The sequence below is a fragment of the Megalops cyprinoides genome, chromosome 23 (genome assembly GCF_013368585.1).
Source record: "Megalops cyprinoides isolate fMegCyp1 chromosome 23, fMegCyp1.pri, whole genome shotgun sequence".
NCBI classification, from domain to species: Eukaryota; Metazoa; Chordata; class Actinopteri; order Elopiformes; family Megalopidae; genus Megalops; species Megalops cyprinoides.
Window position 1 is genome coordinate 770,896 of NC_050605.1, and position 24,168 is coordinate 795,063.

Sequence of the window (24,168 nt, forward strand, 5' to 3'; positions counted from 1 at the left end):
GATGGCTGCAAAGCCTCATTCATGTTCAGGTCGGAGTGCTCATCAGTGGTAAGCGGTATGCAGTTTATCTTGTCTTTTTGTGTTAGTTAAGGTAAGCGTTTTTCCTTCTCTGGCTATTTTGAAACAGCAGTAAAATATGATTAATACCCCATTGCCCCTCAAAAGTCAGTTGCTGTATAGCTCTTATATCTCTTTATAATTAATGAAGTAGCACACTGATAACATTTTATACCACACAAATTTATGAAGATAACTCCATCAGTTTATTGTAAGACCTGCCAACTATGAAGATACTGCTGTTTGGTCAAGAGTATTTTCAGTTGTTGAATTTTCTTAGGAGCGGCAACGAAGGCATTAATATTTGGGACAAGGTTAGTAAAAGTCTTTCAGAAGCAGAATGTTCTCCTGTGAGTTAATTTAGCTGATGATATGTACATGATGTAACATGACATGCATGCTACAACATGGAGTTCATTAAGATGATAGGGAACAGATCAGAGTCTGTGATTACCTCAGTACCATAACACCATGGGGAGTGGGTCATGTTTACAGAGTCTGTGATGGCCACAGTACCGTAACATCACAGGGAGTATGTTTACGGTATGTTTACAGATTCAATGATGTCATTAGTACCATTATATCACAGGGAATGGGTCATGTTTGCAGTACCATACCGCAATGTTATAGCCTGTGCTTCCTCATAGCCATGTCCAGCTACCTCTTCATTGTGAAGTACGAGCTGCCCGAAGTCATTCGAGCATTTCTGGGCCTGGAAGAGATCTCTGGGTAAGTTTCAACCCTTCTCCTCCTGAAGCTTTGTTGGAGCAGCAGTACACTGCGGTGCTGGTTTGCCCACCATAGACTCAGTGATTGAAGACCTACAGAATGACTGTTGCCCTTATCATTCCAGTGCTGTTTGATATGCAGCAAATCCTTTATCCACTGATAACATTGACTATGCCAGTTCTGTGAGTTTTATTGGGAAGCCCTTTTCCCACTCAGACTACTGAGTAGTGCCAGTTCTGTGAGCTCCATAGAAAAACCCTTTTCCCTACTCAGGCTAATGAGTAGTGTCAGTTCTGTGACATTCCTCGCTCCTTAATCCCTCCTCCTTGTCTCTGTCAGTGAGTGGTACCTGAATGGAAACTACCTGGTGGTGCTGGTTTCCATTTGCATCATCCTGCCACTGTCTCTCTTAAAAAACCTTGGTAAGGCTCACATAAAATGGCTGACCCGTTTATCTGGTCTGATGGGAGGGTGTCTGTCCTCGTTATATCTAATGCTGAGTCTCTTCTTCCAGGTTATCTCGGCTACACCAGTGGTTTCTCCTTGTCCTGCATGGTCTTCTTCCTGGGAGTGGTAAGTCCTGCCTGCTTGTAATCAGTGCAGCTTAATGTTCATTGCTCTGCAGAAGAAAACTGGTTTGAGGGTAAAAGTTCCTTATTTTCCGCAAGAGCCTGGAGCTGGAATAGCTGTTCCTGGATCAGGTCAGGTTGTAATGGAGTTGACTGGTGTAATAGTGTAAAGCAGACTGTCTGTATGTTCTGTGTTGCAGTTGATCTATAAGAAGACGCAGCTGCCATGCCCGCTTCCCTTTTTCTACCACCACTCCTCCAACCTCACACTGAATGGCTCCCATCTCTCACCGCTCGCACTCCAGAACAGCACATGGGTGATGGGCTTCTCTCACGCGGAAACAGGCACCCACCTGGACCTGCCAGCTACTGTGCCGGTCGTAGGCATCCATAACGATCCTGATCCTCATAACCATGATGACGAGGACATGTGCCGGCCCAAATACTTTGTGTTCAACTCACAGGTACGAGGACAGCGAGGCCTGGGATGGAGGAGAGCCCCTTTCCCCATGCCTCTAAACAAACTGCTGGAATCTGCCTGTCTGTCCAGATGGTGTACACTGTCCCTGTTCTGGCATTTGAGTTTCTGTCTGTCTCTCCATGTGGACTGTGTACACTGTCCCCATTCTGGCATTTGAGTTTCTGTCTGTCTGTCCATCCAGACAGCGTACACTGTCCCCATTCTGGCATTTGCCTTCGTGTGCCATCCAGAGGTCCTGCCCATCTACAGCGAGCTGAAAGAGTAAGAGCCTCATTCAATGACCATGGTAGCCAGTAGATAAGGCCATGCTATGTCTCTGACCATGCATGCTGTGTCTCTGATCGCATATCAGTGACTTGAATGCCATTCCTCTGACCACATCTGTGTCTGACTGTATCTGTCACTCCACAGTCGCTCTCGGCGGAAGATGCAGAACGTCTCCAACCTGTCAGTCCTTGCCATGCTGATAATGTACATGCTGTCAGCCTTGTTTGGATACCTCACCTTCTATGGTAAGACCCCCAGACCATGCTGTCAGTTACCTCACCTATGGTAAAACCCTCAGACCATGCAGACCTCATCATCTGTGATGAGACTGTCTTTACATTACATTTCTGTCATTTAGCAGACATTCTTATCCAGCACGACTTACATTGGTTACTCCTTTATCCACTTATTCAGCTGGATATTTATAGAGGCAATTGTGGTTTAAGTAGCTTGCCCAAGGGTATGACAGCAGTGCCCCAGCGGGGAATCAAACCAGCAACCTTTCTGTTACGAGACTTATTCCTTACCATAGAGTCATGTCAAGACTTCAGCAGCTCTGCTGTGATCATAGTCATAGCTTGCTTTTTCTGTTCTTTCAAAATCACCAAGCATGTCTGAAGATAAATATGGTTGCAGTCCTGTCATTGCATTGATGAAATGTGTATCTCTCCACAGAAAATGTGGAAGCAGAGCTTCTGCACACCTTCACCAAGGTGTATAAATTTGACACACTGCTGCTCCTGGTGCGCCTGGCGGTGCTAACAGCTGTCACACTCACAGTCCCAATCGTGCTCTTCCCTGTGAGTACCCCACACACAGACACATACACACCTACACTCACACACTCAGACTCTCTCTCTCACACACACACACACACACACACACACACACACACCCTCATGTTCATGCAATCACATACACACAGACTACATTTCTGTAATACACACACAAAACACCTCTCTTTAACTCACTGTGTGGGATAGTCTGTCTGAAATACATACATTGTTTCCCTGTGTAGTTGCTCCTAATGTCCACTGTCTCTTGTCCACTACTGGCACTTTGCAGAGTCAGTATTGCCCAGGAAAAGGCAGGGGTTGATGGCAGTGGTCCTTTGGGGGTGTTTGGTAGGTTTATTTCAAGAGAGAGAGTCAAGAGTCAAGAGTTTTATTGTTTATTTAACACAAAAGGGTACTAAATGAGTTTTGGAGTGAATATGCTGCCCAGTGTCCAGCAGGGGGCAGAAAGTGACTGGCAGTGGAGAGCACTGTGATGTTGTGGGAGCACCAATGTTTGGCTGTCACAGCAATGAGAGAAACAGGAAATGAGAGCAGAGATGTTGGTTTTCTTCCTTAGTGTTTGCTTAAGTGTGTAAGGACTATTGGACTAGTGGACTTCTGGATGGACTAGTTCAACAGTAAGCTGCAGAATGCTGCAGACTCTGAGGAGGAGATGGGGAGAAATCAAGTGAAAGATTTTATTCAACGTCGCATTATATCAGCTCTCTTAATAGCAACAGCATCCAGGAAGTCCTGTGAGGAAGAACTGAGAATGGCATTTTTTTGTATAATTTCAAACATACCGAAGGCCTTGAAAAGTAGAGCACATTTAATTCTTTAGCAGGCTTTGTCTTTTGTTTAAAATAAATTAGCAGAACCAAAAGTTAAAGCTTTACCCTAAAAATGTTAAAATAAAACTTAAAAAGATTTTTATAGTTCTTATATTTAAAATGTTGTTATGGTTGAATCATAAAATGTAATGTACTGTAATGTAAATGTACTGTATTTCTACAACATAATACACAATTAAGCAGAAAATAACCTGAATCACAGGCATGATTCCTTCTCAGATGGAGATCTTATTCATCATGAAAGCATCAGTAAACTAAACAGAGCATGGATATTCAGCCCAGGGAGACTGCAGCTCAACCAGCGCACATATCACTTTGGTGGCACCTTTCAGGCCAAATAGTTCCAGGGTCACAGCAAATATCACACATTTTTGCCTCCTTGGGCTCCAGTGCTGCCTGGGACCATTTCTTTGTCGCCCGGCTGGGCTGCAGGAGGCAGTAGAATGTGGAGCCGAGGTGAGACATTTGTGCAGAGTGGAGGGGCTGCAAAGGCTTCTCGTGGGTTTGGCCCAGTAAGGAGCTTTCCTGGTCATGTATTCTGCGGTAGTACCCATGTGCATGAGCTTAGCAGGCCCACAGCATGTGAGAGCTGTGTGGAGACAGTCATAGATGGGGAATTGCAGTTGCCTCTCTCCAGCAGAACACAGTCCTTTAAGCATGAGTTATTTATTGACGGCGGAGAATAAGTGTGGTGTACTTTATTTTATTTATGCTTTATGCTCACTGACAGAAAAACAGCATTAAAGCTGACAACACGGTAACAATATAGGAGACGATAAACACAGGTCAATAAACATTGCATTGAAGAGCAAGGCGGCAGCAAGTCAAAACCCCTAGCAGCACCACCATTATCCATCATTGGAGTTAGGTATTTTAAATAAATGGTGTCAGTAAATATTTAATGATACTTTAATAAGTTGTGGATGAAATTGTGGTTTATGATTGTTGTTCTAGACGTCTGTCAAGCAAATGGACATTGTACAGAAAAGCTTGTTGCGACCCTGAATGAGGGTAATATTCATGTCAGTAAATTTAGTTTTCTGGCTGGAAACCAAACCAACCTGCCAGTTAACCAACATAATAATGCCATAGACATCAGTAGTGTACTCAATAGTCTGCAGCTCTGTTGCAGTAAACCTGTCTTTGCACATAAACATTGGTTGGAAGAGCAGGATTCCAGTAGAGTACATTGAAGGTCTTAGACCAGTCCCTCCTGTTGGCTGATGTAACCCTGTTACACTGTCGCCCATCTTAGCCTGTTCAGACAGTGGTAATCTTTAACCAATCAGGTCTCCACACACTAGCATTCTGTGTAGCTGCTCAATGAACAGTACGGCTCATGTGCTTCACACTTTCAACTTTCACCTAATTTACAGAGCCGACTCTCTTTGTGTAATCTTTGGCAGCGTCTAGTTGCACTCTGTGAGTTCATTGTGGACAACATGGTAGGTAGGTGCCCTGTTTTGTGTGCAGTCAGTAGAAGGTAAGTTATGTGTCAGTGCAGGAGTATAGGAGGCTGTTCGGGGCTTCAATTACTATAGGCCATGAGCTCAAAATGGAAAGGGGAGAGATTTACTGGTGTCTTCCTTTATTTTGGCTTATGACTGGATCAGGTTGGCACAATCCTCCTAACTAACATTGTGTGAAATAATGCCAAAGATTCAAATGTTTCAGCATACTGCCTTCTTCAGTAAAAAGGTGTTATTCTGGTGAAAACCTTTTACACCTGTGTAATGTCACCTCAGTTGCACAAGGTAATAAGAAAGGAATCGATGAATAGTGTCTCTGTATTCAGTGTGGCTACTGATGGATCTATAGGTGCAGTAACATGGCCAGTGCAGAATCAGGCAGTAAAAATACAGTCTGAAGGGCTTTCCCTTACAGAGCTGTTATATATTGTGTGCCCCCTCCCTCCTAAATTTAAGGGCTGGAGTTGGAATTTTCTGGATTATTTTGGAAGTATTATTTAATTAAACAGTGTGGAACAAGTGTTAAGGCACATCAAAGATCAAACCAGAATGTCAAGGCACACCAACTTAAAGTTGGTTATCGATTATGAAGAATGTCACACACATTATGATAGGCTATAATGTCATTAGGGAGATTTGACCCCTATTGCACTACAGCAGACTGTCAAATAATTATCAAACAGACAGTTAAATCAGACAGCCAATCGTATAATTTATTAAAAGTGCATCGGTGCAAGAACTTGTCCGACATAGTGTGGCATCATGAACAGCAACATACTAAAATAACATTAAAAAAATTAAAACATTACTCCATTAACCCTTTCGACGTACAGTCACATTGGTGTGATTTGCCGTTTAGCACGTATGATAAAACCAGTGCGATTAGATTGGAAAAATTCTAGCAATTTTTAGCTTTGAGGAAACAGCGATTTAACGTTAAAAATAAAGCAAATGCTACCTGAAAACTATGAGGAGCTTAATTACGGTAATGAAAACATAATGAACCATGTAATGTGACACGCACTACATAGCATAAAAATAAGGTACGTGCGAAAGGGTTAATAGCACAATATAAAATGTCAACCTTTTAGTGCACACAGACAGACACACACACACCTATATAAAAAACGCATCAGGTTCCTCAGAATTCCACAGCACACTTCACTTTGCCTCACGGCACATCAGTGTGCCGCAACACACCGGTTGAGAACCACTGTGTTAGTCACTCATGTTACAGTGGTAGAACGCGCCCCTAGTGAGTTTCACCATAGATGGACAGAGAGAGTGGGGCTGTACAGGAGAGGCTGGTGCGAGGGTTTCAGTGGTGTAGTAGGGATTTTTTTAGTGGGGGAACGCTAAATTAATGACATCATCACAAAGAATGCCACACACACACACACACACACAAGTAGACTTAAAATAATCGCCAGATACAGAAACTACTTATGCTTACTTTAGCTACTGTATTACAAAAACGAACATTATCAACAACATTTATAATGTGTGCGGCATTGCTTCATTCATAACCACACACAAATCATGCCAATTCATAACAATAGCAGATGCACAGGATCCGCGAACTAATTCACACCAAACACATACAGTCAAGTATGTATAATTACAGGCCGGAGTAGCTCCGAGTTGTTTGCTCAGATGGCTGAAGAACTGATGCTGTTTTTCTTTTTCCGGCTTCGTTGTCATTGACATTATCTTTACGAAAATAAAAATCTATATTTTTCTCGCGACTTGCCATTTTAACCACACTTTTGGGTTAACGAGGAGCAAGGACGAGCTGCAGCAATTGCCTATTGTTGTTAGCTTTCGAATTTTTTTACGCATATGTGGGCTAGTAGAGTGTCACAGCGTGATGATGATGATCATCCTGTAACATCTTTTTTTGGGGGGGGGGGGGGGAATTGGGCTTTTTTATGACAAAGAAGACATTATTGGAGAGGTTTGCTTGTTGTGTGCACTTGTTACCATTGGCAATAATGCCATTTTAATATTAAAATTGTAACAAAATAAAAAAATTAAATAAAAATAAAATCATGCTCGAAGAAATGGGGGAACGGTGTTCCCCCGCATCCAACGCCCACTACACCCCTGGTGGGTTTCACTTCATTTAGGAAGTAATAACGAGTGTAATGAAAGCGGATGCTGATAAATTACCCCCAAACTGACACAGACACACAACACTGGCTGCTTAATTAGAAGGGCTGCTTTGTAACCCGTTTTTACAGTGTGGAGAAGTACTATAATTCATTTAGCCAAAGGATCAAAATGCAGAAGCTATGCCAGTTTGAAAAGCATTATACTTGGCCATTGTGCGCATGTGGGGGGGGGGAGAGATTATAGTTATATTATTATCTATATTAGCTATTATAGTTACTAAAAGTAATTCTCATTATTAAGAAATATCACACAGATTAACATCGGTAACCTCATATCTCAGTCAGTAGAGAGGGTAATTATAGATGCCCCTGGCCTTTACAGATCAGGATGAAGGAGGAGTATTAGAGTAAAACTGCAGTGTTAACTTAAATTCATTTGAATGCCCTGTGGTGTGAATCACGGACACGTAAAACAAAGTAAGAACAGATACCACCTCAGAAGTCATCCATCCCATCAAGTTTTCTGTATATGCTGCCACACATATGATGAGTATGTAAAGGTGCTGCACATGCACCCCACAAAAAAACCCACAAACAGGAGAAATGTATCCAAAAACAAATAATTACTCTGAAAACACACTGAAACAATCCTGCATGCCTCACTCCAGTTAAACACCAGTATTGAATCACCAGCTGATTGCTAATTGGCAGAGGTGAAGCTTGTTAACACATGGTACACATGTACAATTAAACAATTACAACTAGAAGGGAAGTTTGAGGACAGACCTAAAGGTGGCTTGAAAAAGCCTATCATAGTAGCTATTAGTCACCAGGGCTGCAAACTTTGGTCAGCTGGAGTGAGATTTGCAATTCGAGATGGTCTCATGCTTTTCGTTGATAGGTCCACAGGTGAGATTATTTTGAGCCAAGTAGCTTGTTGGCTAGCTAACTAGCAGATTTAGTAGTTAGACAACTTGCAGACTACCTAGGTCATTACCTTGTTACCCATCTATCTAGTTCTTTTTCAGCAAGTAATCTCAGCTGAGTCACTAGCTAGCTGCTTAAAGCCAGTTTACACCTTAGCTAATGCACAAGGTAGATAGTGAACTAAAGTCAGTAATGCACTGACTAACAGATTCCATTTTAAGCCAGTTATCTTGCTTGCTGGTACAGTTCTACTCATAACAAAAAATCTGTGAACAAATCTGAGATGTAATGGAGTGTGAAAGTACACAGTTGAGGCTGAAAGTGTGAGAGTCACGCCTGTGTCTGTATCTGTGGCTGCTGTTGCAGGCAACCTTTGAACTATGTAAAGTATTGCTAGGTCCAGGGTAAAACTAAAGAAAATGTACTTTGTTTGTACTATGTTTCAGATTCGATCCTCCATCATGACTCTAGTGTTCAGTAACCAAGAATTCAGCTGGATTCGGCACTTCCTCCTTGCTGCTGCTATCCTCGTCTTTAACAACCTGCTGGTGATATTCGTCCCAACCATTCGCGATATCTTTGGTTTCATTGGTGAGGTTCCTCTTAGAGCAGTATTGTTCTTAATGTTTGTTGTTGTATCAGGTGTGATGGGTGTTTATGATGACAGGACCCTGAAGTCTCAACTTCTTCTCCCAGGGTCGTCTGCTGCCACCATGCTGATCTTCATCCTGCCGGCAGCCTTCTACCTGCGGCTCAGCCCTGGTCCTATGCGTTCACCCCCAAAAATCTCCGTAAGTGTTCATAATCAACAAGGATGCGGGCAGCTCTGTATCCCTTGCCTTGGAAGAGATGTTAAAGGTCCTGATTCTGTGGGGGCATTTAAAACCCCATAGGTTTTACCACAAAGATTAACTGACCTGACAAATAAGAAAACCAATGTCAATGTTAAAAATGAGTCCTGTGATGCAATAGTGGATGTCACTGCTGTGATTAAAACAGGTAGCTAGTTATTGGTCAAGAACTGAAGTAGTATTGGCCACAGGACCCAACATGACCTGCCTTGTTCCTTTTTCCTGTGCCTGTGCTTGCCTGACGGTAGGCACACAGAAACCGTGGATTTTGCAAAGTGAAATGATGAATTTTCTCCAAGTCATTATTTTCATGATTGGGCAAGTCACTGGTAGGTTTTACTTGCCCATCACATGTTTTTACTTTCCCTGGGCAATTAGGCAACTATTAATCTTGAAATGCGAGTCATATTACATCACATTACATGTATTTAGTGGACACTCTTTTCCAGAGTGACTTTTAGCACAAAGAGAACAGAAGTTTATGCATCCAAGTTATGTGAGCAACAGTGTCAGACCAGGCTGACAACACTCCCAGACCAGCAAGTGCATGCACGACACCATTCAAGCATCACCACAGGTCAACTTACTCTATTATGAAACTAAGCAGCCTAGAAAACAAGGGGTAGTCACGTACATATTGTATCATCTATCTATGACAGTATCACAGTGTCGCTAAATCACAATATCCATAACTCATGGCTATAACAGAAGTAGATAAGCACCAAGTAATACAAGTAGTACAGGTGCTGGGGGTGGGGATTGAAGTGGAACCGAGACACAGAGTTGGGTCTTAAGTCTGCGTCAGAAGATGGCCAGCAGTGATTCTGCTGTCCTGACCTCTGTCGGAATTTCACCACTGAGGAACCAGTACAAACAGGCATCGTGTCTAGGAGGAGCAACCCACCAGGAGGGGACAGTCAGTTGCGCCAAGATTGCAGAGCATACTGATCTCAGTGATGTGTAAGATTGATTGGAGGTGTGATGGGTCCGACCCATTGACTGTCCTGTATGCCAACACCACGGTTTTGAACTTGATGCAAGCAGCAACAGGAAGACAGTCATATCAGGGTCACTAAGGGATTTTTTTAGGCTGTGAATATTGTTTTATATCGCAATATTTTTGGAATATAATATGACAGTATTAAATTATTGATATCGCCAAGGCCTGCTGGCAAAACTACCAGCCTGCCTGGTAGTCCTGCTAAAAGCCCCAGTCTGGTTCTCTGAGGTCTTTATTGTAAAAGGAGATCCAGGCCCAAGTTGACCTTGTTGGCTAAAGAATTAAGGAGCGTTGTTCATTAACATCTAGCAAACTTGGCTTTACAGTGTACTATTTATTATTTCATTGTTAGATGTCCTCATTCAGTGAACATAACATACTGTAGGTCACACATGAGTTTCACTTAAGCAGTTTATTCATCAAGTGTTTTTGGGGAGGGAATAGCTTCTAAGTGATAGAAAACTCTGAGAGTGATGTCAGTTTGGTCCTTCTCTTACTGGTATGAGTAGCTACAGTGAGACAGTATGAACCAATTTTTGGGAGAATAAATACATTTTGCATACATTTGACAACATGGAGCTGTTAAAAAGATATTGGTGAGATAAAGAAGGTATTTTAACTGTCACTGACCTCCCCAGAGATGTTGTCTTTCCATTTGTGAGAAGAACAATTTCAAATAATTATATTTGCTGCTTTCAGGTTTACTGAGAATGGAATCCATCCATGCTAATTTGCAGCCATTTATTGACATTTATAAGATGTTTGATCATGTTCACAAATTGTAGTGCTGTAGTGTTGTAGTGTTGTAGTAGTGTGACTGACAGCACTACTGCTTTCAACAACTTCATTTATTGGGCTTTTTCTCAACATATAGGACAAATTGTGAAAACTGTCCTCAACCATTCATCTGGGCTTTTGACATTTTATAGAAACTGAGATCTACTCTAAGGAAATGGTCTTACCTGACAGTAGAAGTAGGAAGCTTCATAAATAATTCCCACTGTGTACTCTGTGGTAGGACTTCTTTTACTCCTAAAAGTGCTTGTAGCAGGACTCAGAGGAGTAATTCTCAGACACTTCTCCTACCTCCTCTACAGGCTGCAGTGTTCTTGGCTGTGGGAGTGGTCTTCATGATCGGAAGCCTTTCACTGATTGTCCTGGACTGGATTCACAACCCTCCTGGCTCCGGGAGTCACTAGAGTCATGTGAATGAGGCCACCCCTGTCCTGGGGGGACTCCTCTGCTAATGGGGTGTCAAATGGCAGATCCCAAAGAGCCTAAAGACTGACCAGCCGAGTGTTTCTGTACTACAAAAGGGCGTTCCCCAGAACACGCCTGTCCAAGAGTAAGGAGGGTTTCCTCTCTGTCTCATCCTCACTTTAGTCAAGTTTTTGTTGGAAATAAATGTGTGTGTGTGTGTATTGTCTAGCTCTAAGCGTCTACCTTGCAGTGTAGCTGTTGAATAAGGAGGAGAGGCCCATGTTCACACATTGAGTACTGAATGTTATTCCCAGGAGAAAAACAGGTGGCATTACATGCAGCTTTTATGTAATCCTCTAATTGAATAGGTCAGAACTAGCAGTGACCTGAGCTGTAACTTAGCAGCAGCTAGAAAAAAGCCAACTGGACCAAAGGTTTTCTTGTTCAGGTTCTATTTCAGGTTCAGATTCTGTTTCTGGTCTGTGGCTGTTTCTAGTTCTGGTGGCTACAAATTTTTCATTGTGTCAAATGCTTTGGAGATGGGAAATATTTGTTTTTTTAGATGAAGTATGTACACACATGTAAACACCATTCAAGGAGCTAGCCAGTCTTCCTGTGCTTTGTTGTCCTCCTTGACCAACAAAGCCTTACTGTTTATGGCAAACACAGTATAAATTATGATTATTATTATTATTATATATGTCCAAACATTCTGTTAAGATGCTAAGAAGCTACACTTTTTTAAATTGTTTAGCTAATGTTCAAAGCAAACTGCAATCTGGTGCAGTTGGATAGGCTTTTAATATCATGCCACCCTCTGCTAATACTTTTTGTGTGTTACAGGGTGTTTCACTCTGAGTGCTCCTGCTACATGTGCCACATGACAGGAGATGGCATACTCTGTAACACAAGGCAAAACTCAGAAGACAAAACTGGTGTATTTTTATTATTTTTGTTTGAAAGTTATAAATAGCTTTGGTATTTCATTTTCATAAATTGGAATCAATTTCTTGGCTGGCTTCCTGAGATTGAGACTGCATTAGATACTCCTGAAACTGGCCAGAATTGACAGTAGAGTGCAGGTGAGGATCCAAGCATCACAGCATATCAGAGGGCATACCAGTAACTTGGTTCACTGTATTATACTGTATAGCTATTTATGTAGTCATGCCAGCAAGGTTTTTATTTTATCAAATTCATTTGAATGTCCTGAAATTCAGAATGTGAAGGACTGCTGTAAGCTACTGAAGGAAATATTATGTATAATTGAGCAGGGATTACCTCTTGTAAAAAGTATCATTTTAACATGTCTGTTTTTTAACATAACGAGACTGCCCAAAGTGCCTCGTTGTGAAATAGCCTCACATGGTAAGATAGCGGGTAAACTCCTGTGCTGCTTCCAGCAAAAGCGCTTAGGCTCCCTCTGTGTCCCCCCACAAGAGTCTGTCCTGGTTTACCTTATGAGATATGGGAGGCTCTCAGTCTCCAATGGTAGGCAGTCCCCCACTGGTAGCTCTGTCTGGGCTGCCCCACCTTCTTGCTTTTTCTGCTGAAAATAAGTGAAGAGAAAGTACCATTTGGAACATAAAACTGTATCATGAAATATGTATCTGAAATGAATGCTAGTGGTTATTTGAAAAAATGGTGTTGGATGTGGTTCTGGGGTTAGAAGGTAAGGTGTGAAGCTGGCCTGAAGTCACCAGTGAAGGAAGCCCTTCTGCACATACAGTGTTATCTCATCCTCATTCTCAGTGACTTTAAGGAGTTTGGCCATATCAGCAAAAGCGATTTCCAAATGCCAGAATAAATCTGCAGTAATAGTTCACATGACCTCTTTGACTCCACAGACAATTCATAAATTGTAACAGTAACAGTAACAATAACAGTAATCATGATCAGAATGACTCTTTGCGTGCATTTAAATAGCTTTTTAGAAAGTAGGTCTTTGACACCACTTGATAAACATTCTCTGTGGTCAGAGCCAAATTATTACTATAAGTATTATTTTAAAAATTGCCCACTATTAAAAAAATGCATGTTTTAAAAACTCATTGAAAGTGACTTAATATCCTGAAATTGAAATGACATTTTTAATGCATTCTCAGATAGCCATACAGTGACTTGTATCCCGGGTAGTTATTCCGCCTTTCTGAGTAGGTATGTGCACATACTGCCTGCACAGTGTGCCCTGCTAACTCAGAGAGGTTTTTGTGTGCTGAATAGAGCCTGACAAAATGGACAATATTTATAGATCTTTTGTAGATCTACATATTCATGAAACAAATGGATATTTCACATGAAATGGTTTAATATTATGTGCATGTGTTATCATTACATACATGGTCTTTTTTGACGATTGTATATGTACTGTAAATAGACTACTTGGTACACTTATGTAATTATTGTACGTGGGTTAGTAAGTTTTGTGCCACAAGTTTTTAACATCTTACTCATCTTCTGTATCTTTTAGCCCTTTTGTCTGACAGAACTGAGTTTTCTGGTATTGCTTTCCTTCAGTCTTTGTTTTGTATGTTACCCCCTGTTTGCTTGCTAACATGACATGCTAATGGGATTGCATAGCTTGTTTTGCTAGTCCTGCTTTGCCACTGTTGGTGACTGGCTTTATAATGGTAGTCCCCAGTGTTTACTCTGCACAATCCAGCACTGGGAGCAGGTCATTGCATCTGTGTGTGATGTAGTGTTGTGAGAACGGTTGCTGCACCCAGGCACCCAGGCAGGTGGTGCTGAAATGCCATATTAAGGTTGCTCATTCAAATCTCAGTGTGGTTCCCCTTGAATACTGGTGTCTGCCTGGCAATATATAAATATTAATCTTATGAAGTCACTGTAGAGCACTCCTGATTTTCGTTTTAGCATACATCAGTGTACAGCACCTCAGCATGAAGCAGTCTTTGGAAACCCACCCTTCCTGGTTTGATAACCTGGCCCTCCCCATATAGTGATAATGCATGACAATGTGGAGTTCAAATTATGCAAAAATGTAAAAATGAATGCTTTTACTGTCCAGGGTCTGCAAGGCCCAGGGCAGACCTATCGGTATGTATAATTATTTTCATTATTATAATTTTACAGTCATTTGGAAATAGTATATTTAGTGTTTATGCATAATAGGCTAGATGTTGATGGACCAGAGAGGCAGTGTTAAAAAATTGACAGTCATATGAATTTTATCATTTTATATGTACAGATGTCAATGGGTGTTTTTGAAAACTTGTACTGGACACTGAGAATTGTATACAGCTTTCTATCACCACAGTTTTTAAAACATTTTCTATGCTTTGAAAATCTGTGCCTTTGCCTACCTTGAGAATATTTGTTTGCCTTCCCACTGTGGCATCGGTCATCTATGACACTGCAAACTTTTAAAAAAAAAAAACTGACTTATTGTCACAGCTGTTGAACATCATTGCAAGTTTTAGTGTCCTCTCTCTTGTGGTACAACTCAAATTCAGTTTTATATTTGCTGGAACAAAGGTTTTTGTATCAGTGAAACTTTCGATATTATGTAATATGAACAATAAAAATGTGAAATAAACATTATTGGATGGGGTGTTAATAATTTTTAAAGCCACATAATACTGAGACTGTTGTGGCAGATGAAATACACCACTCCACACACTCTTGATATGCAGGGACACATCTGAACTGCCCCAAACTGTCATACAGTTAGGTCCATAAGTATTTGGACAATGACACAATTTTCATGATTTTGGCTTTATATTCTACTACAATGGATTTGAAATGAAGCAATCAAGATGTGATTCAAGTGCAGACTTTAAGCTTCAATTCAAGGGGTTTAACATATGAACTTAAGAATTACACCAATTTTTATACATAGTCTCCCCATTTTCAGGGCCTTAAAGGTAATTGGACACACTAACAAAATCATAAATAAAATGATCATTCTTAACACTTGGTTGAAAATCCTTTGCACTGAATGACCGCGTATTTTTTGCTAATACTATTTTAATACTATGATTTCGAAATATTAAAAAAGCCCACAACAAAATAACTACTTAACCTATTTTCTGGGTTGCCCGCAGCATCACCCTGCTGCATCACCTCCCACGGACTTACCTGATTGTGGGATGGGCGAGTTATCTGAGCAAGTGACCGTGAAACGTGATACGAGATAACATCAGTAGCGTAATCATATCAAAAAGAAAAAAGCCCTCTGGTGCCCAGGGAAGAAAAAGAAGACAAGGAAAAATGGGAAGCAGACAGAGGTAATGTGATAAATGAATAGTTTACCTATTGTGTAGTAATACTAGTTACCGTTGGAGCAGAGTGTTGCTAGCTTACTTTGGAGATAGTAATGTTCGCCAATTTAATAAATGCCTAGAGTTAACATCAGTTACTCCCATGTTAAATTCATAGGGAAAGTTGGAAAGACTATTCGGGTGTTTGGGGAATAACCTACACCATAATTTTGAGAAATACACTTTTTCTTTTAGGCGCGCTGCGCAAACCATCCACTGTCTGCATCAAGGAACCAGGCATACATTTTTATTGACATCTTAGTCTAGTTAGCAAACGTTAGCCCTGCTTGTAACAGTCAATTAAAATGCTTTTCCTTCTCCATCCCCTTTGGTAATTAATAGTTGTAACTGTAGGGCTGGGCGATAAAATGATAATAATTATCAAAATGTAATTTTCCTCAATAGAAATATAACAAGTGTTCGATAAATGTTCGATATAATTAATTTCCATGCTTAGATAGCATGCACAGAAATGAATCACAAACTGCCAGCAGGAATAGAGGTATGTATTGTGCAAGTCAGGTTGCACAGTGAGAGGTATAAATTCAGGCCAGCACGTGGTATTGTTTACAGACACAGTGGCTGACAGGCTTGTAGTTGGAGGGGAATAAGCAAAACACGCGAAATGAGAAAAAGCGGTGCCCATGACCAGCTTGAAGGACAAAGACATCGTTGACAAGAAAGGTCACTCAACTAAAATAGTTTGGAGATATTTTGGCTATTTACAATCTGACAAAAAACAGAGTAGCCTGCACTGCAAACTGTGCCGAAGACACGTGCCATCAAAGACAGGCAACACCACAAACCTGTTTCATCATTTGAAACAATATCACCTGTTAGAACATGCAGAAAGTAAGAAATTACAGTCCCAAACGAGTGTTGTTAGTGGACCCTCAACAAGCACCAGGCCAGTACCCAGTGTGACTACCCAGCAGCAAACGATTGTATCAGCATTTTCCAGCACCGTGCCTTAAAAAAAACAAAAAGACACAAAGACGTCACAAATGCAATTGCATATTGCATTGCAAAAGACATGCTTCCCATTAGCACTGTCGAAAATGAGGGATTCAAGAAGCTTATCAGCTGTCACAGGGCAGCTTTAAAACCTGAGACTGTAGACAGACTTATCTTTCTTGCCCGTTACGTGTAGGGTAATGGCTTTGCTTGTTTAAAACTTGTACAGAAGATACTGGCCACAGTTGAGATTTTTTTTGCCTATTTATTTTGTCTACATTGTCAGCTAAAACACTTACAAAATGTTTCAACCCGTCTGTACAAAGGGTTTGGAATGCTGACCAGAATTAAGATTTCTTTGTCTATTTATTGTTTTATTCATTGACATTATCCTTTAAAACACTTTGCAGTCCATTGAAGAATATTTGTCTTGAAAAGCTCTTTGGTTGCTTTCACAGTATGTTTTGGGTCATTGTCCATCTGTATTGTGAAGAACCATCCTATCAGTTTTGCAGCATTTGGCTGAATCTGAGCAGGTATTATAGCCCTATACATGTCAGAATTCATCCTGCTGCTTTTGTCAGCAGACATATCATCAATAAACACTAGTGACTCAGTTCCATTGGCAGCCATACATGCCCATGCCATAACACTCCCTCCACCACGTTTCACAGATGATGTGGTATGCTTTGGATCATGAGCTGTTCCTTCCCTTCTCCACACTCTTCTCTTCCCATCATTCTGGTACAGGTTGATCTTAGTTTAATGTGCTCAAAAGAATATTGTAACAGAACTATTGTTCCACTCTAATCTGGCCTTCCTATTCTTGGGCTTACCAGTGGTTTGCACCTTGTGGTAAATCCTCTGTATTTACTTTCATGAAGTGTTCTCTTGATTGTAGACTTTGATGATGATACGCCTACCTCCTGGAGAGTGAGAGTGTTCTTGACTGAATGAGCGAATAGAATAACAAGTATCCAAATGAGGGGAGCACAGAGGTCCCCTCTTTAAAAGGTAGCACAGTGGCTGGAGGGGAGTCCTACTGGAACCCACAGTTACTCTGCATTGTCTTGCAGTCCTTTAGGTGCATTTTCAACCAAACCATGGGGCCATGCAGAGACCAACGGTGACCCATAGGATGCGCTGGCAGCTTTTTTCCATCTTTATAAGTCTAAACAGGATGACACAGGTTAATGATTAGACACCAGAACCCACCGAGCTAATCAGTCGTGAGGCCCAGCAGGAAGAAGCCAGCATCTGAATATCTTAAAGCATGGCTGACTCAGTAATGACACATGTGGACTGAGCCCATCCATGATGAAAATAATTGGAATAGCCTCTCAAACACAGTAACACCATATAGAATAGCATATTATGCTGCACATTGTTTGTGTTATAAAGAACAAAATGATATTAGCCGAGAACATGCATCCTTTTTCAGAAATAAGGGGATTGGAGTAACTGACCACAAATTATTTGCCAAATGCTTACCACACATCAGCTTGGGTGTGGAAGGAAAGATTTATTTATCAAACAAGGGCATTGATTAGCTGGCCAGTCTGAGAAATTAGACCAGGCCAGCTAGGAACTCCCCAAAGCCTTATAATAAAGTTTCACCCAGATGATGGTAGGGTTAATATCTATTAATGGCTGATTACTGAACTGGGATGAGTCCATAGCATCTGCCAGTCAGTCTCCAAGAGTATGTCTTCTATATACAATGCAATGGCTATATAAAGATCAACACATGAATGATTATTCTTCCCCTCACCATGTTCTGTTGAATACCATGTTTCCTGTTTTGTCTAAATGTAGGGAAGTTCAGTGGTGAAAAAGGTGGAGTAGGTTCCATACTAAATGGCAGTTAAAAGTTGAGTACAGCAGAAATGCCCCTTTTGTGCAGTTCATTTTTGCCTCAGAACTCTTATTATACAGCTAATTAATAATGCTGTTTTAGACATTAGGCTCTTTTATGGTAGGTGTGTGTGTGGGAGGGTGGGTTTAGGTATGGTGGGGTGGGTTCGCATGTGTGCATAGGGATGGGTGTATGTATGTATGTATGGGGGGTGGGGGTGTGTATATGTATGGGGGGAGTTCTCCTGTCTATGTGGAAAGGTGCATGTTTATATGTATGGGAGAGTGGGTTCTCGTGTGTGTGTGGGGGTGGGTGGGTGTATGTATGGGGAGGTTGGTGTATGTGTGGGAGGGTGGGTTCACATGTGTGTGTGGGGGGGGGGTGTTTGTATGGGGTGGTGGGTTTGTGTATGTATCTGGGTTGTTGGGTGGTTGTAGGTATGGTGGGATGGGTGTATGAATAAGGGGGTTGGTGTGTCTGGGAGGGTGGGCTTGTACGCGTGTAAGTAGGGGAGCTGGGTTTACGTGTATGTGGGTGGGTGGATGTGTGAATGGGGGGTTGGTGTGTGTAGGAGGGCTGGTTCATGTGTGTGGATGGGTTTGTATATACGTTTTTTGAATTTTGTATGTGTTTCGTGTGATGACTGTGGAATCAGCAGCATCCCTGAGTCAGCAGGAGGATGGAGGATGATGGTCTGGTTGGGGGAGTTTCTCATGCAATGTCCTGAGCAGGGAAGGGTGCTCTTACCTCACCTTAGCAGCAGTTGCAGTCTTGGACTGATGCAAGAAAACCTGGCGTTCCTTGATTGGGTCAATGGATATGATACACAACAGCAAAAAAGCATGGGCAACCATCAGAAAGCTTTGTGATGACCCAAAGCCCCTCAGCACCCAAAGGTTTCTGCCAACCAAGTTGCCCACCAATTGTTTGTCAATGGTAGAAGTGGAAAGAGTAAGCACAAGATCAAGCTTGACCGCAAAAAGTACAGTGACCCTGGTTTCACAAGAACCCTTCACCATAGAAGAGCTGAACACGGGCATCTCCTCACTTAAACCTGGCAAAGCTATTGGCTTGGATTACATCGCAACTGAGCAGACCATGCACTTTGGTCCTGAGGCTAGAAACTGGCTTCTGAAACTGTACAATTACTGCTTGAGATCCCATGAGCTACCTTAAAATCTGGAAGAAAGCTCATGTTCTCGCTCTGCTAAAGCCAGGGAAAGATCCATCAGTACCCAAGAACTATCAGCCCATATCGCTACTGAGTCACACCTACAAGCTTCTTGAGCGCCTCATTCTTAACAGAATTGCTCCTGCCATCGATGAGCATCTCATGGCCAGGCAAGCCAGGCAAATACTCAACCTCCACTTGATCACCGGATGCCTAAGACCAACTCCAACTGACAGTCTTTACATCCTAGCGGGCATCGCCATTCCTGAGATCAAACACCAGCATGGAAGAGCATCCAGCATGGAAGAGCACCAGCACCAAGTAGGAGATGAACAGCACCCTCTGTTTTGTCATGTGCCAACACAATCAAGAGAGAGCTTTTTGCAAGAGAGAGCTTTTTTGTGTTAACCCGCTATGAGCCTCATCAGAAAGTACCAGTGTTCTAAAGTAGGAGGAAAAACTACAGCACCTCTCACCAGCAGACAAAATGTTCTTGAGAAGGTCTTCCACCAGGCTCTGATCTACATTGGACAAAGTGGAAATGCCTTATCAGATTAAGATGTGGCAATGGATGTTCCAAAGTGTGCTTAAACAAATGGGGATACCAAGACAACCAGGATCTCACTTGTATATGTAGAACAGAACAACAAACCATGGAGCACCTACTAAGATATCCATCACTGGATCACCAATGCACAGCACAGGATCTCATAAAAAAATGCAATGATGTTGCTGCAGAATGTGTTCAATTTTGTTTGAAATGATACATTTTCTCTGTGGGGTGCGATACCACTACTCAGAGTGTTTTTTCTTTTACTTAAGTAGCTGCTGAATGAATTTCAGACAGCATAACACTTGGAAACTTGAACAGAACCATGGTGTTTTCAGAGCTGTCTGTGATGTAATTCATACACAATTTGTTTTTTACAAACCTTACATCCTCCACTGGCATGTAGCACCAGTGTGCCATGTTCCAGGAACTGATGAAGATAAAGAAATCACTTTGTCATCTCAGATATGGTGAATATATATATATGACCACTATATCAACACAAGGTAGACCACTCAGATACCATTCAGATATGTGGTAAAAACACTGCCACTGAATTGAACCCAATGTATGTTTGCAATTTGTGCAGGTTTCTGCATGGGGTTTGTGTTCATTATCTGTGATACAGGATGCTGTTTCCTGTGTGTAATTGATACTGGATTTGATATCGGTATATTATGACTGATACGGATTTGTTGAACTATGAACTACTATATGTGTTTTGGTTGTGAGTGGCTCAGCTGCCATGGTGCTTGCTTTGAGTGCAGGCTTGAGTGTCATTTGCAAGTAATGAACAGGGCAGTGAAGGAACAAAATTGCTTCATTCCATCGGGGATGGGGTGGGTAGATCAGTCAGGATTTCCTCGTCTCACTGCTCTCAGACACCTTGCGATTGTCCAGATGCCTGTAAGTTGTATGGATGACATTGGTGAGGTAGTAGCTATCTTCTAATGAGTGCCCACTCCACTGTAGTGCACTATGTGACTTGCAGTGTGAAAAACAGCTATTGACTGTGTGGGAGCCTTGGTTTCACCTCAATGCTGCTGCAGAAGCGCAGAGGTTGTTGAGATAAGCCTAATATACCATTCGCAATTACGAAAACAGGGCTGCATGAAGGAGAAATAGACACTCACAGAAATACACACAAATAAAAGTGTGTTTATAGCTGTTGGCTGTTGTTGTCTGTTTGTATCTTCAGGGTATGTACTGCACTCATTTATCATTACTGTACTCTATTTTAGATTTGGCTCTGCAAGCTACCCTGATGAAGAGAGCATGTATGTTTACACAGAGGGGTAACCAGGGAACACTTCATGTTTGCATGTACGCAGAGGGCACTGTCCCACCAAAAAGTGATCCATGTTCCTAAGCTATGTGCTTGGCCACACAGAAGCTGTTGGGGGTTGCTAGGATTGGTGCTTTAGAGAAACTAATTTTAAGTTGTTGAGGTAATTTGCCCCTGTTGGGATGCTGGCGGTTGGCAGAATAAAAGTGTCAGAGGGACAAGGATTTTCCAAACCCAGTGGTTTATTTACAGGTGCCCCAATTACCAGTGCAAGATATTTACAGTGTAACAACTAACAGGAACTAATAAACAACTGCAAAAAAAAAAACTTGACAAAACACCAAAAAAAGAGGTTATATTGAAATTTGTTTGTGCTGGTAGGCTATGCCCCAGAGTGGGCCCTATAGCACTCACTAGGAGAGTTAACATATTCCCCCAGTGCTTCACCTTCCAAAAAAACTCCAGAGAGTGCTCTACCCAGGCCTTATAAACCTGAAGCCCCTCCCCCTGGGATATAGCAAACATTCAGACACATTATTTGCATCCCATAATTTACAATTTCTTATCCCTTCACAAAAAAGAAAGACAAACTGCTAATCGAGTGTAACATTATTTCCATTATACCATAAGGGGTACTGTAATACACTTAAAACAACCCTAAAAAGCTGAAGATTCACATATATTCCTCCCTCTGTTTAACATTTGGTTCGCCCAGGGAAAACCCCCTCTTTTTAAATGCATGGTTTCACCCATGCCCCCCTTTTACAACAAAACCATGGCAAACCGGTGCATAATTACAATTATCATAAAGAAACAATGACCATTTCTCCCACTAGTGAAACATTTAACAATAAACAAAATGCTTTTTACAGACATTCCCTTTTTGAGTTTTAAGGTGTTTTTTTTTTTGCTTCGCCGGTAGGCCTCCCTGGCGTCTCTACATGGAAGTTTCATTAATTCGCTTTTCAAGTTTTAAAGTTCATATTTACATTTTTTTTAGCATAACTACCGCCTATTCCACAGCTCTTTACAACCATCCACCTACAACTACACATTTTTATTTTTAAACTCGTCAATTCCTCTGATGTTCTGCCGGCACCGGCAATATACAAGTTAAAAAAAAAAGTCTTTAGTGAGGTGAAATGGAATTGATGGCATCTTTCACAAACAGCACAGCATTCAGTCTGTGACAGCCCCCTTTTAATGGTTTTTATACATTAATCACAGTAATTCTCATATTAATCATGATTACTGTTATATTGACTACAATTATTAGCATATTAACTGAAGTTATTGATATACAGTATCAGACATCTCTACTATGCATGTGGAGGTCTGGAAGTGTGTAAGGGAACCATACAATCCAATATGCTGCCATTAAACAATAATACATACACATATACATCATATTATACTTTGTATGTGCTTGTGAGCAGAAACTTAAAGAGGGTCAGAAGTGCACAGGAGACTGTGGGAAGGTATGCAGCAGCGAGACATCTCGAAGTAGAATCGAGAGGATAGTAGAGGAAAAGAATTCCACATGTGTGCCGTAAGTTACAAAGTAAGGCCTGCTGTTGGAGCGATAAATAGAAGTTGGACACTGACCGGATACTGACCAGAAGATGGACCTTGAGTGTAAGATAAAAAAAATTGTATTCTGTGAGGAGGGGGTTGCAAACTTTGGGGCTCTTTGTTTGTTCAGTGCTATAAAAAAGACTGCTTAATGCCTTATTTTTTGTGATACTCTCTGATAATGCCAAGTGTACATCTATGAGACTATCTCCTGCAGATCTGCAATAAAGAAGTCTTTGGTCTCTGTCATCACTATTTAGTGTTGTGTTCAGTTTGCCTAATTTAAAGAACCCATTGTTTTTATTATTATTATTAGTGTAATTGGCATTGATTTAGAGGTGGCGTAGGAGAGGGGGGAAGAGTTGAATTTTCTCCGACAAGTTTCTCCTACAAGTTCATATCAAGTAGCTGTGGGGGCACACTGTGACGTCAGATGAGCTCTGTGTGTGAAGAAGTGCTCAGAGGCGTCACCTGGGGGTCATGGACCTCTATTTGGCCATGGCTGACCCAGACTCAGGCTCAGAAATGGCATGGTGGAAGGGAGCAGCAGCTGAGGGGAACAGAGCTCTTTACACTGCTGCACAGAGAACTCTGGGAAAGGTACAAAGTCCCCAAATGTAATTAGCTCTCCTTCTGCAGCACAGCATGTGTGTGAGCTCTCCCACACTTTTATCTTTGCTGTTGTCCCTGGCCATTATCTGATCCCACCCCCACCTCTCCTTTCCCCCCTAAAACTCCTCTCCCTAAAGTGAAACAATGCAGCATATTGCCCCTTGGCCTGTCTTAGTTCATTTATTTGTAATGCAGAAGGATAACATGTGTTTAAATTTCATGAGCACTCGGTGGTGGAGAATCAAAAAGGCATTTAAGGGGGCGGAGCTGTGGAGGGCAGTGTGCTGGGAACACAGGCTGGGTTTAGCTAAGCATTTGCCTCTTACTCCATTTGATGGGGATTAGCTGTGCTCTCATTCCAGGAAAGCAGAGAACACTGTAATCCACTACCCACAAAGATCATCTTAACAGATTGTCCCTCAAGTAGCCACTCTGCTGGACACACACGATACTGCTATCTGAACCCAGCTACTCAATGGATTCAGGATTCACCTATGCCTAGGATGGCATGGTTTTTCTTATGTCCAAGTACGCATCAAGCCAGGCCTGGCCTGATCTCTGCTGGCATGTGTCCATAAACAGACCATTCAACAGCAGTCGG

At 41.7% G+C, this 24,168-nt stretch overlaps 1 protein-coding gene across 2 annotated transcripts in view; it reads left to right on the forward strand.

Moving 5' to 3' along the window:
• The window catches only part of slc38a4 (solute carrier family 38 member 4), a 34,261-nt gene extending 19,451 nt beyond the window's left edge, over positions 1-14,810 (forward strand). For both annotated transcript variants that reach the window (XM_036517624.1, XM_036517623.1), the window contains exons 7-16: positions 705-786; positions 1,126-1,208; positions 1,301-1,359; positions 1,556-1,819; positions 2,018-2,097; positions 2,248-2,348; positions 2,779-2,903; positions 8,684-8,828; positions 8,934-9,028; positions 11,186-14,810. In XM_036517624.1, the coding sequence (XP_036373517.1) occupies positions 705-786; positions 1,126-1,208; positions 1,301-1,359; positions 1,556-1,819; positions 2,018-2,097; positions 2,248-2,348; positions 2,779-2,903; positions 8,684-8,828; positions 8,934-9,028; positions 11,186-11,287 (1,136 nt within the window). In that variant the 3' untranslated portion in view covers positions 11,288-14,810. The remainder of the gene's footprint in view (positions 1-704; positions 787-1,125; positions 1,209-1,300; positions 1,360-1,555; positions 1,820-2,017; positions 2,098-2,247; positions 2,349-2,778; positions 2,904-8,683; positions 8,829-8,933; positions 9,029-11,185) is intronic.
• Positions 14,811-24,168: the final 9,358 nt, after the last annotated feature.